General features: G+C 47.6%; 4 protein-coding genes and 1 gene segment (V, D, J or C); all 5 read left to right on the plus strand.

Moving 5' to 3' along the window:
* The window catches only part of LOC114586355 (immunoglobulin lambda-1 light chain-like), a 254,039-nt gene that overhangs the window by 188,740 nt on the left and 52,148 nt on the right, over nt 1–13,151 (plus strand). The gene's annotated exons all lie outside the window — the stretch shown is intronic.
* Nucleotides 1–13,151, plus strand: part of LOC114586356 (immunoglobulin lambda-1 light chain-like) — a 208,307-nt gene that overhangs the window by 130,597 nt on the left and 64,559 nt on the right. The window lies entirely within an intron of this gene.
* The window catches only part of LOC114586354 (immunoglobulin lambda-1 light chain-like), a 154,953-nt gene that overhangs the window by 67,423 nt on the left and 74,379 nt on the right, over nt 1–13,151 (plus strand). The gene's annotated exons all lie outside the window — the stretch shown is intronic.
* The window catches only part of LOC114586357 (immunoglobulin lambda-1 light chain-like), a 159,534-nt gene that overhangs the window by 63,526 nt on the left and 82,857 nt on the right, over nt 1–13,151 (plus strand). The window contains exons 1-2 of one of the 4 annotated variants that reach the window (XM_077920356.1): nt 12,301–12,361; nt 12,448–12,734. The exons of the other annotated variants lie outside the window; for them this stretch is intronic. Coding sequence (XP_077776482.1) covers nt 12,316–12,361; nt 12,448–12,734 — 333 coding nt within the window. The 5' untranslated portion in view covers nt 12,301–12,315. Of the gene's footprint in view, nt 1–12,300; nt 12,362–12,447; nt 12,735–13,151 lie in introns of those variants that run through there. 4 annotated transcript variants of the gene reach the window in all.
* Nucleotides 6,963–10,145, plus strand: LOC144325852 (putative non-functional immunoglobulin lambda variable 11-55). The segment is given in 3 exon segments: nt 6,963–7,005; nt 7,147–7,470; nt 9,847–10,145. Coding segments are annotated over 3 exon segments (666 nt in total).

Consider the following 13,151-nt stretch of genomic DNA (forward strand, 5'->3'; position numbering starts at 1 on the left):
TGCAAGTTCACTCTAGCTTCTAGCCAATGAGGAAGAGCCAACATATTTGCATGAGAGACCCATTCTGGGTATTTGAGAGGGAGCGAGCGCTGGAGAATAGCAAGGGGCACCCTTTGACCTCAGGACCCTGGACAGCACAGACAGGATGGAGTGGGCCTTGCTCCTTTTCACCTTCTTTACTTGCTGCTCAGGTGAAGAAAACCTTTCCTTCATGCTCTTGTCCTCTACAGAGGAAGGAAGGAAGCTATCTCATATTTGTTGGAGCATTGGTCCATTGAGCTTAGGGTTGCCTGCACTGACTGGCAGGGTTTCTGTCCTCTGCCGTGCCTGGCACTGTCAGTATACAGAAAGCAGATGCTAGACCACTAAACTGTGCCCCTCCCACATTATTCTGCTCTGATTCATTGGTTTACTAGCATTACAGCAAACAAACACTTATTGCTTGTTCACAAATCTCCATTTCTCACCTCTGCAGGGTCCTTCGCCCAGTTCACCCTGACACAATCGGCTACTCAGTCTGCATCCCTGGAAGGTACAGTTCAAATCTCTTGCGCAATCAGCAGTGGCTACCTCTTTGGAGGTTTCGATTGGTATCAACACAAAGCAGGAAAGAGCCCAAGTTTTATCCTGTTGCGGAACATAGACAAAGACAAGACAAATTTTGGACCAGAGTTCTCCAGCCGCTTCTCTCCTTCCAATGATGCCCCGAAGGAAGTGGCCACTTTAACCATCACCGATGTGAAGTCAGAGGATGAGGCTGACTATTACTGTGCTGCTTGGGATGGAGACAAGTCACACAGTGATAAAACCAGAAGGGGAACCTGACTCAAAAGTGCTTCCCTTTTCTCTCTATTGATGGTCTCTGTTATGTACTGAAGTTCTCACCCTGGGCCAGCAGGGGGATACTGTAGATAGTTTTCACTCAGGTCCACATCAGTTATTTTAGGCAGGAAACCCTGGGTTGTTGTTGCTACAATGTTGACAGTCGGCTGCCTATAAAAGCAGGCCGGCTGAGCTGTTTGCTGTTCAGTTCTGCCCAGCTTACAAATAAAGAGCTGCTCTGGAGAAATCGCTGTGTCGTCTGCTATGTTCGCCCACAACTTAACAGTCTCACATTGCCAACGTCATTTTTCCCAGACTCCCTTTCCCCTTCCCGTTTCCACCCTCCTTTTCATTTTTTAAAAATCTTTTTGCCAAGCATAAAGCTGAATGTGTGTGAGCTAAATATGTGTGTTTGTTGCGGGATGCTTATTTACAAATTGTGCAATTTGGGTCTTGTTGATTTTGGGTAAACCTCTGTGTTGCCTGTTCTTCCAGTTTAACCCTGTAACCATCACCAACGTGCAGGCAGGAGACGAGGCAGTTTATTACTGTGGTGCATTCTATTCTGCAAGTGAGTCTTACACGTTACACAGTGATACGGCTAGCTAACGATCTGAAACAAAAACGCATCATGCTCAAGTTACTCAGGCTTCATTGCAGCCTTGGCCCAGCTGGTTTTAGCCCCCCAACATCCATTAGCCCCAGCCAGTATGGCTGTTTTGCACTACTTATTTCTCCAGAAATGTTGAACCTCCCCATGTTCTGCACTGCAGCTGTGCTGATGGCTGGGGCTGATGGGAGCTCAAATTCAAAGCATCCTTAGGGCACCAGGTCAAAGAACAGTGCTTCGTTACATCAGTGGATGGCCCAGAGGTTTTTTTGTGAAGAGCCCCTCGTCAGTGTTCCCTTATAGCATTCTGGGGCCATATGGAAAGGCTTTCCGAAGTAGGGAAAATACAGAGGGAACGAAGACAAAAGAATGAACTTAGAAAGAGCAGGCAGCTCTGGAACAAACCATTTGTGTGTCCAAAAGTAAGCCATGGGCTGGTTATAGCCCCTTGGGCCTCAGGTTGCCAACCTGTGGTTTGAAGTGGAGAAGAAGTTTGAGTTGGTTGCATTTAAAGGCAAACCTACCCAACATGCAACTCCCAGAACAACTCCAGAACCAAAATGCCTACATGAAGTTTGGACTTCTCTGAATCGTTGTGAAGTAGTTCTCCAACTAAGAGATGTACAGTGGTGCCTCGCAAGACTAAATTAATCCGTTCCGCGAGTCTCTTCGTCTTGCGGTTTTTTCGTCTTGCGAAGCACGGCTATTAGCAGCTTAGCGGCTTAGCGGCTATTAGTGGCTTAGCGTCTTAGCGGCTTTAAGAAAAAGGAAACAAACTCGCAAGAATTCGCAAGACGTTTTGTCTTGCGAAGCAAGCCCATAGGGAAATTCGTCTTGCGGAACGACTCAAAAAACGGAAAACTCTTTCGTCTAGCGAGTTTTTCGTCTTATGAGGCATTCGTCTTGCGGGGCACCACTGTATATAGAAATGGGAAAACTTTTGGAGAGAGAGTGCATGATCCATTCAGTTGAATTAGGATTCTCCAGAGAACTGGAAGACATGCATCAAGAAAAATGCAGTTATTGTTTCAGGTAACAGAGGGAGCGCTCTTCCTACAGCTGAGCGGCACCATGAATGAGGACAGCGAGCTTCTGCCTCACAGACCTTCTCAACTGCCTATGCCTGGTGGACTGTGAAACTTTAACACCTGCATATAATGACCGCTCCCCGCTTAAAACGGGGTCGCCCTTTGCGTGGACGCGTGCAGCCCTGGATCTGGAGTGGCCCCATCAGCATAGGCTTTGCCTTCCCAGGCCAGGTAGGGGGAGGGATTACCTGCCCACACAATAGAGGGAGGATCTTACCTGGTAATCCTCACTTGGCTCCAGAGCTTCTCCCACCCTACCCACCCTCAGTTAATGTCTTCTTTTGCAGGTTAACTTTTTTTAATAGGTTTTGTAGGTTAACCTTTCTCCACAGGTATGCGGGCGCTGCTACGATAAGGTCACTGTTAAAGGGCCGGAAAGGAATTTCCCTGCATTGGCAGGTTTCACCTTTCCCGTAGCAAAACGTCACAACTTTGGCGGTATCAGGCCTTGGGCGGAATCCTTTAGTCCATCTTCCTCTTTGCGGCGGCGATACCAGGGTTCCCCGTTAAAGGGGGTTTCTGAAGGGAGGCTTTGACCATACGCCGAAAGGTCGTCATAGCTCTCCCCTGCGGCGGCGGCGTAACGGGGGCGGCTGTCTCTGCTTGAACATATGCTCTCCAGAGCCAGCCCATCCCCCCCCCCACACACACACTGGATAACCCTGAAGCTCCCTAGGTCCCCGGCTGGGGACTGGGGAGGGAGAACGCCCAATGCCTGAGCCAAGGTCTACCCACATTTGAAATTTAATAAAGTTGTGGCCAATTTAATCCCATAGCACGTTGTCTAGGGTCGTTATTCCACATGGCGGGGGGGGGGACCACTCGGGATCTGGGGACTCCGCCTGTCCACGCAATTGAAAGGGGCGATGAATAAAGTGTCATGAGAAAAATGGCTTCACAGAACCACTCCTCTGCTCTGTCATGACATGTCTACTCCGTTACAATACTCAGTCCACACACACCCCAATTGCATTATGTATTAAAAACAATGGGTGTGCAATAGGGACTGAGGCTGCACATGAATGGTGGCGCACAAAGTCTCACTTTGCTAAATCAGACCCATCTCTGTCTTGTCCAGAATTCCCCTTGCAATGCCAGCCAGCCAGATGGCTCTGGAAATCAGAAGCAAAGAGAATCACAACCTGATGTGCTCAGAATCTGATATATTGCCTCTGGACATGGAGGTTCCAATTAGGCAACATTTTAATCTTTCATGTGAGTCATCACCTCCATATCTTTCCAAGTTCACAAAACAAATGGAGTGCTCTTATACATCAGTGGTTTTTTCATCATGTTATCGTTCAGAGTTTAATCCAGGGGTGGGAAATGTCAGGTCTAGGGTCTGAATATGGCCCCCCAGGCATCTCAATCTGGCCCTCGGAACTCTCCCCAGCTGACACTTCTCACTGTTCCTTCCTTCATACACAGAGTGCCTTTTTCTGAAGGAAATGCATCCTTGAGCTCTGACAATGTCCCTTCCTTCTCTGAAGATCGAGAGGAGCATGTGGGTCCTTCAGGCAGAAATGTGGCAACCCAAAATCAAGATTGAAAAAATGAGGAACAGAAAGGAACTGAAACTGACTGATCCATCCCTTGCTACCTGAGAGGCTGCATGCAGTGAGAAGAATCAGCCCTCACCGAGCTTTAACTCTGTAGACAGTGTTGGTGTGGGTAGGAGGAGGGGGCGTTGCTTTTGGAAGGAAAGGATTTGAATGTGGGGCTGGGTCACAGGTTCTCTGTGAGGCTTAAGAGAGGAGCAGAGGGTCTGAGCTGGAAAACCCCATGTGCCTTCCTGCCTTGGGAAGGTTTTCTGATCTAGATTCCCATCATGCTCTGGGCCTCCCTTCTCATCAGCCTGCTCACTTATTGCTCAGGTACTCAGGAAACCTGCATTTACCTGTGTGTGTATTTGAACAATCAGAGACTTCCTTTCTGACGAGATGCTTCCTTCTCTTTGCAGGTTCCTTAGTAAGGCAGCCTCCATCCGTCTCCGTGTCTCGGGGGCAAGATGCTCAAATCACCTGTTCAAGGGATAAATTGGACACTCACCATCAACAGTGGTACCGGCAGAAACCTGGCCAGACCCCTGAGCTGATCATCTATGGTGGGAGCAACAGGCCCAGCGGGATCTCAGACCGATTCTCTGGCTCCGTGTCTGGCAAGACAGCCACGTTAACCATTGCCAGAGCTGAGGTGCAGGATGAGGCAGACTATCACTGCTTGCTCTGGTGGGACGGCACACAGCACTGGCCACAATGACACAGTCAGAGGGGGAAGTGAGACAAAAACCTGTAGCTGTGAAAGAGGAATTGCTAGTGCATTGTCTGTTGACGCTGGAGGGACCTTTCTCTGGTGGGGAACATGCGTGGAAGAAGAGCTGATTCCTCTGGGCCTGCAAATCTTTTCCATTCTTTTTAGGCTGAGTTCTCTCTAGTTATATCTTATATGGACCCAACTTTTATGGCAGAGATGGGGAATGTCAGGCCATGGGGCCCCAATACAGCCCTGTGTGGTCCTTGGGAGTCATCACTAAGCCACACCCCTCACCAGCCCTGTTTTTTCCCCTCCTTAAATGTGTTTGCCTGGCTGGACTTCGTCCTTCACCTCAGATCATTGATTTTGCCAACCTAGATGGAAAATCAATAAAGACTATGTGAATTTGTACAGAGGAAGCCTAGCCTTAAAAGGTGAAAATTCATTCCTCCACCCACTTCTGAATCCTCCCAGCTTTCGAATGTGGCCCCTGAAAGATTGTTCAGAAGGAATGTGGCCCTTGAAATGAAAATATGCCCCCACCCCTGTTTTAAGGGGGAAGGGCCCTTTTCCTTTAAGCAGGCTTTTGGAGCTAAACTCTTGCTTTCTCTGGATGGATGATAAAGTGGGGTGTGCAAGTCAGTGTTTAGAAACCATCCCACAGTGCAAAACTAAAAAATTACATTGTTTGCGACACCCGCTTTTGCCTGTAGTTGCAGCCACCACTGGCATGTGACTGACAGAAAGGAGGTTGCCTAGAAAGGAATGCAGTGCCTGGGAATAAAAATGGTTCCCTGACCTGGTTCTGATGGATTACCTCCAAACCATCCTAAATATCTTTGCAGAAGCTTACAAAAAGCTTGGCCTATCACTCTACATCCAAAAAACCAAAGTGCTGCACCAACAAGTTCAAAATAACCCCTCTGCAGCACCACAAATCTAACTCAATGGTGTAACGTTGGAAAATGTCGATCACTTCTCCTACCTAGACAATTATCTTTTCACAAGGGCCAACATTCATGGTAAATCCAGCATTGCCTGAGCTCTGCAAGTGCGGCTTTCTCCCGATTGAAGAGCAGATTGTTTGAGGACCAGGACTTTCACAGGGAAACCAAAATGCTTGTTTACAAAGCTATTGTACTACCAACCTTACTATATGCTTGTGAAACATGGACCACTTATAAACGCCATCTCCAACTCCTCGAAAGATTCCATCAACAGTGTTTCTGAAAAATCTTACACATCACTTGGGAAGACAGGCAAACTAATATCTGTACTGGAAGAAGCAAAGATCATCAGTGTTGAAGCAATGATTCTTCAACATCAACTTTGTTGGACTGGTCATGTTGTGCAGATGCCTGATGATCATCTTCTAAAGCAACTACTCTATTCCAAACTTAAAAATGGAAAGCATAATGCTGGTGGTCAGCAAAAGAGGTCTAAAAACTGTCTCAAGGCAATACCAAAAAAAAGTAGTATAAACACTGACAACTGGGAAACACTGGCCTGCGGGCCCTCCGGTTGGAGAACAGCGTTTACCAAAGGTGTCATGGGCTTTGAAGACACTCGAACTTAGTACGCAAGGGAGAAACATGCTAAGAGGAAGGCACGCTTGGCAAATCCACACCATGATCAACTCCTGCCCGGAAACCTGTGTCCCCAATGCGGAAGGACGTGTGGATCCAGAATTGGTCTCCACAGTCACTTACTGCGTCATTGTTAAAACCGTGTTTATGGAAGACAAACTTACTAGGCTACGAGTGATCGCCAAAGAAGAAGAAGGTATGAACAAGGCTCTCCTGTCGAGTGTTGTGTCTGAAGTGAAGTAAGTTGATTCGGTGTTGGAATGTGCTGAATTTATCAGGTGATGATCACACATATTTCAGTTCACTTTTTGATGCATAATGCAAAAACAGGTGTTGTATGGGTAGATAAGGAGAGTCCCTCTGGACCAGACCAAAGACCCATCGAGTTCTCACAGTGGCCAAGAAGATGCCCCAAGCAGGACTGTGTACAAGTAAAATAGGCTTCACTCCTGTAGTCAAAGACTGTTGGTCCCTCCCTAGCCAAATTGGGGAGGTGAATTTGCATCCAGGCTCTGGCAAGGGCTTTAAGATCAAAGGAGGAGAATAGGGCCAACTGATACCTGTTTTTCCGGAGGAAAAGTGCATTGCTTTGGATTTACTGCCATGATGGTCCCGATTCTACTCCTACTCCTCATTTGCTGCTCAGGTGAAGACCAAATGCTTCTGTCTGTCCTCCTTCCCTGACCGATGGTCTCCCCACCTGCTCTTTGTCCCTCTCTGTCTACCTTGCAGTAAATGAAACTCCACATTTTGATCAATTTTTATTTTCCTTTCCTGTCTCTTGCAGGAGCTCTGTCTCAGTTCACTCTGACTCAACCAGCTTCAGTGTCAGCATCTCTGGCCAGTACAGTTCAACTCAACTGCACGATCAGTTCCTTCTTTAATTATTTTTACTGGTATCAGCACAAAGGAGGAGAGAGCCCCAAATTCCTTTTGGAGCGGAACATAAATGATGACAAGACGCATTTTGGTCCAGAGTTTTCCAGCCGCTTCTCTCCTTCCAATGATGCCCCGAAGAAAGTGGCCTTTGTAACCATCACCAACGTGCAGGCAGGAGACGAGGCAGTTTATTACTGCACTGGGTACGACAGCACAATCAACGCGTTTCACTGTGATGCAGCTAGCGGAGGAACTGAAACAAAAACTCTTCATCCTCAACCCCTCAGGCTCCAATGCAGACTGTGCCATGCTCGTATGAGCCTCTGACTTTCACTCACCCCAGACTGCACAGTCAATTGCGACTACAAATTTCTCCAGGTGTTCTGAGCCTCCACATTTCTTGGGCCACAGCTAAGCTGCCTGGGGCTGATGGAAGCGTCATGGAATCCTACTCAGTATTGATCCAGAGTAGATTCCAGTGTGTAGTTAGCAAAGTAACAACGTAAACACGTTGCAGGATTCCCAAAAAACAGACCAGAGGCAATTGTATTTCATCCAGCAGAGCTTTACTGCTACGGAAGGCAAATGAGCATAATAGTCAGAAATCCAATACATTCAGGACTGGCACTGTCCATAAGAAATCCAGTTGCAGCAGACTTAAACTTAAACTTACAATAACTTATAATAAAACTAAAACCTTAACACTAAGCAGAAAGAGGGGGAAGGAAGTCATAAATGTTAAAATGATTATAAAATTATTGAAATGTATGAAATAAAAAATCAGAAATAAAATAATTAATAGGTGAATAAAGGAATAAAAGGGCAACAGTCTGCTCCTCTTTTTGCCAAGGACGCTCAAAGTCTTAATGTGATTTGAAAAGGGGAGGGAGACAAGGAGTTATCAGTTTATTTACTTGCAGTGTCTTTTATCTGCCCAGGAGGTTTGCAGAAGGATAGTAAGCGAGAGGTGATAAGTTGAATGCAATTATAGGTTCAGGCACCAGAGGGAGCTCCCTTCCTTACTACTGCACTGCACCAAGTATGACACGGGTGACGTTCTGCCTCGCATGATTGTCAACTGTCTATGTCTGGCAGACTGTGAAATCGTGACACCTGCATCCTTCTGATGTAAATCATGGGGGTTTGGCTTTTGCTGCCCAACTCCCCAGAGCACTCTGAGTCCCCAAAGTCCATGATCAGTCAGAGAAGAATGGATGGAGGCTGGATCCAGTGGAAGGGAAGACAGGTATTTATTTTTCTGTTGTTTTTCCAAGGAGGGAGAGACCCTGAACAAAAGTGTGCAGTAACCTTTAAAGACTTTTGATATTGCCCAACCCCCTTAGCCAAAGACCACCCCAAAATCATCATACATACATCGTAGAAGGCGGGTCAACAGCAGAAATCCTGTCTGCCAGGATACCTGAGAATCATGTGAGAGTTTGTTTGTTTGTTTGTTATTGGATTTTATAAACAAGAATGTTATACAAATAAGTATACCAAGTTTTCTCATGTATATCACAAAAAAGCACAATAAATGTGGGGAAAATATCGACAACCTATGTTTCACGAACTCCCCCCCCCCCCACTAAGTCAAATAATAGACTCATGCAATAGTTAATACTTTAATTCCTGAATCCAGGTCACAGGCTCACTCTATTCATACAGAAATATGTCCTTAAGACAGGGTTTGCAAGCAAAAATACAACAGGAAGCCTTTCCCCAATTGCCTCCCTTGCTGCAGAAGAATATTTGAGGTTATTGGGAGAGTCAAAATGGCTTCAGGATTGCTCTCCCGCAGCCTGATGGATCAGACTAAATACTCATCTACTCCAGCATCCTGTTCTCACAGGGGCCAAAAGATGCCTCAATGGGAAGCTTTAATTCTTCTAACCAAAGACTGTGGATGAATGTCTGTCCCTCCCTAACCAGTGAGGAGGAAGTATATATCAGTGGTTTTTTCATCATGTTATCGTTCAGAGTTTAATCCTGGGATGGGAAATCTCAGGTCTGGGGTCTGAATATGGCCCCCCAGGAATCTCAATCTGGCCCTCGGAACTCTCCCCAGCTGACACTTCTCACTGTCCCTTCCTTCATACACAGAGTGCCTTTTCCTGAAGGAAACGCATCCTTGAGCTCTGACAATGTCCTTTCCTTCTCTGAAGATCGAGAGGATCATGCGGGTCCTTCAGGCAACCCAAAGTCAAAATGAGGAACAGAGAGGAACCGAAACTGACTGATCCATCCCTTGCTACCTGAGAGGCTGCAATGAGCAGAAGCAGCACTTGCCAGGCTTTAACTCTGTAGACAGTGTTGGTGTGGGTAGGAGGAGGGGGCGTTGCTTTTGGAAGGAAAGGATTTGAATGTGGGGCTGGGTCACAGGTTCTCTGTGAGGCTTAAGAGAGGAGCAGAGGGTCTGAGCTGGAAAACCCCCTGTGCCTTCCTGCCTTGGGAAGGTTTTCTGATCTAGATTCCCATCATGCTCTGGGCATCCCTTCTCATCACCCTGCTCACTTACTGCTCAGGTACTAAGGAAACCTGCATTTACCTGTGTGTGTATTTGAACAATCAGAGACTTCCTTTCTGACGAGATGCTTCCTTCTCTTTGCAGGTTCCTTAGTAAGGCAGCCTCCATCCGTCTCCGTGTCTCGGGGGCAAGATGCTCAAATCACCTGTTCAAGGGATAAATTGGACACTCACCATCAACAGTGGTACCGGCAGAAACCTGGCCAGACCCCTGAGCTGATCATCTACGGTGGGAGCAACAGGCCCAGCGGGATCTCGGACCGATTCTCTGGCTCCGTGTCTGGCAAGACAGCCACCTTAACCATTGCCAGAGCTGAGGTGCAGGATGAGGCAGACTATCACTGCTTGCTCTGGTGGGACGGCACACAGCACTGGCCACAATGACACAGTCAGAGGGGGAAGCGAGACAAAAACCTGTAGCTGTGAAGAGGAATTGCTAGCGCATGGTCTGTTGACACTGGAGGGAACCTTCTCTGGTGGGGAACATGCGTGGAAGGAAGGCTGATTCTCCTGTTCCATTCTTTGTAGGCTGAGTTCTCTCTAGTTATATCATATATGGACCCAACTTTTATGGCAGAGATGGGGAATGTCAGGCCATGGGCCCCAGTACAGCCCTGTGCGGTCCTTGGGACTCATCCCTAAGCCACACCCCTCACCAGCTCTGCTTTTCTCCCTCCTTAAATGTGTTTGCCTGGCTGGACTGTGTCCTTCACCTCAGATCATTGATTTTGCCAACCTAGATGGAAAACCGATAAAGGATGTGTGAATTTGTACAGAGGTAGCCTAGCCTTTAAAGGTGAAAATTCATTCCTTCACCCACTCTTGGCTCCTCCCAGCATTGGCATGTGGCCCCTGAAAGATTGCTCAGAAGAAATGTGGCCCTTGTTTTAAGGGGGAAGGGCCCTTTTACTTTAAGCAGGCTTTTGGGGCTAAAACTCTTGCTTTCTCTGGATGGAGAATGCATCCATGCTCTAACAAGAGGTCGAACATCAAATGTGGGGAATGAGCTCAACCCGTATCCTCGCTTCCTGAGTCAGAGCAGCTTGATTTGGATCTGCTACCATGATGCTTCAGCCTCTGTTCCTTCTCCTCACTTGCTGCTCAGGTGGAGACCAAACACTTCTCTCCCACTTTCCACAGTCCTCCATCCACTCACTCGCTGCCACCTTTGGTTAACTTTGCAATGCATGGAATTCATCTTTCATTCAATCTTTTTTTCCCTTTTTGCTTGTCTCGCAGGGGCTCTCTCTCATTTCACCCTGACTCAGCCTCCCGCAGCATCAACTTCGCTGGCATGTACAGCCCAGCTCTCCTGCATAATTAGTTCCAGCTTTGGAGGCTTCGGCTGGTATCAACAAAAAGCAGGAAGGAGCCCGAGTTTTAGCCTGTGGCGGAGCATAAACAGGAACAAGACAGATTTTGGACCGGAGTTCTCCAGTCGCTTCTCTCCTTCCAATGATGCCCCAAAGAAAGTGGCCAATTTAACCATCACCAACGTGCAGGCAGGAGACGAGGCAGTTTATCACTGTGGTGCATACAATTCTAAAAGTGGGTCTTTCATGTTAAATAGTGATAAAGCTAGCTAAGGTTCTGAAACAAAAACTCATCATGCTCAAGTTCCTCCGGCTTCATTGCAGCCTTGGGCCAGCTGGTTTTAGCCCCCCAACATCCATTAGCCCCAGCCAATATGGCTGTTTTGCACTACATATTTCTCCAGAAATGTTGAACCTCCCCATGTTCTGCACTGCAGCTGTGCTGATGGCTGGAGTTAATGGGAGCTCAAATTCAAAGCATCTTTAGAGCACCAGGTCAAAGAACAGTGCTTTGTTACATCAGTGGATGGCCCAGAGTTGTTGTTTTTTGTGAAGACCTCCTCGTCAGTGTTCCCTTATAGCATTCTGGGGCCAAATGGAAAGGCTTTTAATCTTTAATTTTAATCTTTCGTGTGAGTCATCACCTCCATATCTTTCCAAGTTCACAAAACAAATGGAGTGCTCTTATACATCAGTGGTTTTTTCATCATGTTATCGTTGAGAGTTTAATCCGGGGATGGGAAATGTCAGGTCTAGGGTCTGAATATGGCCCCCCGGGCATCTTAGTCTGGCCCTCAGAACTCTCCCCAGCTGACACTTCTCACTGTCCCTTCCTTCATACACAGAGTGCCTTTTCCTGAAGGAAATGCATCCTTGAGCTCTGACAATGTCCCTTCCTTCTCTGAAGATCGAGAGGAGGATGCGGGTCCTTCAGGCAGAAATGTGGAAACCCAAAATCAAGATTGAAAAAAGGAGGAACAGAGAGGAACTGAAACTGACTGATCCATCCCTTGCTACCTGAGAGGCTGCAATGAGCATAATCAGCCCTCGCCAGGCTTTAACTCTGTAGACAGTGTTGGTGTGGGTAGGAGGAGGGGGCGTTGCTTTTCGAAGGAAAGGATTTGAATGTGGGGCTGGGTCACAGGTTCTCTGTGAGGCTTAAGAGAGGAGCAGAGGGTCTGAGCTGGTAAACCCCCTGTGCCTTCCTGCCTTGGGAAGGTTTTCTGATCTAGATTCGCATCATGCTCTGGGCATCCCTTCTCATCCCCCTGCTCACTTACTGCTCAGGTACTAAGGAAACCTTCCTTTGCCTGGGTGTTTATTTGAACAATCAGAGACTCCCTTTCTGATGAGATGCTTCCTTCTCTTTGCAGGTTCCTTAGTAAGGCAGCCTCCATCCCTCTCCGTGTCTCGGGGGCAAGATGCTCAAATCACCTGTTCAAGGGATAAATTGGACACTCACCATCAACAGTGGTACCGGCAGAAACCTGGCCAGACCCCTGAGCTGATCATCTACGGTGGGAGCAACAGGCCCAGCGGGATCTCGGACCGATTCTCTGGCTCCGTGTCTGGCAAGACAGCCACCTTAACCATTGCCAGAGCTGAGGTGCAGGATGAGGCAGACTATCACTGCTTGCTCTGGTGGGACGGCACACAGCACTGGCCACAATGACACAGTCAGAGGGGGAAGCGAGACAAAAACCTGTAGCTGTGAAAGAGGAATTGCTAGCGCATTGTCTGTTGACTCTGGAGGGACCTTTCTCTGGTGGGGAACATGCGTGGAAAGAGGGCTGATTCTTCTGGGCCTGCAAATCTTTTCCATTCTTTGTGGACTGAGTTCTCTCTAGTTATATCATATATGGACCCAACTTTTATGGCAGAGATGGGGAATGTCAGGCCATGGGGCCCCAATACAGCCCTGTGCGGTCCTTGGGACTCATCCCTAAGCCACACCCCTCACCAGCCCTGTTTTTCTCTCTCCTTAAATGTGTTTGCCTGGCTGGACTGTGTCTTTCACCTCGGATCATTGATTTTGCCAACCTAGATGGAAAGCCAGTAAAGGCTGTGTGAATTTGTA

Source organism: Podarcis muralis, chromosome 16, assembly GCF_964188315.1.
Source record: "Podarcis muralis chromosome 16, rPodMur119.hap1.1, whole genome shotgun sequence".
In the NCBI taxonomy this organism is placed as follows: domain Eukaryota; kingdom Metazoa; phylum Chordata; class Lepidosauria; order Squamata; family Lacertidae; genus Podarcis; species Podarcis muralis.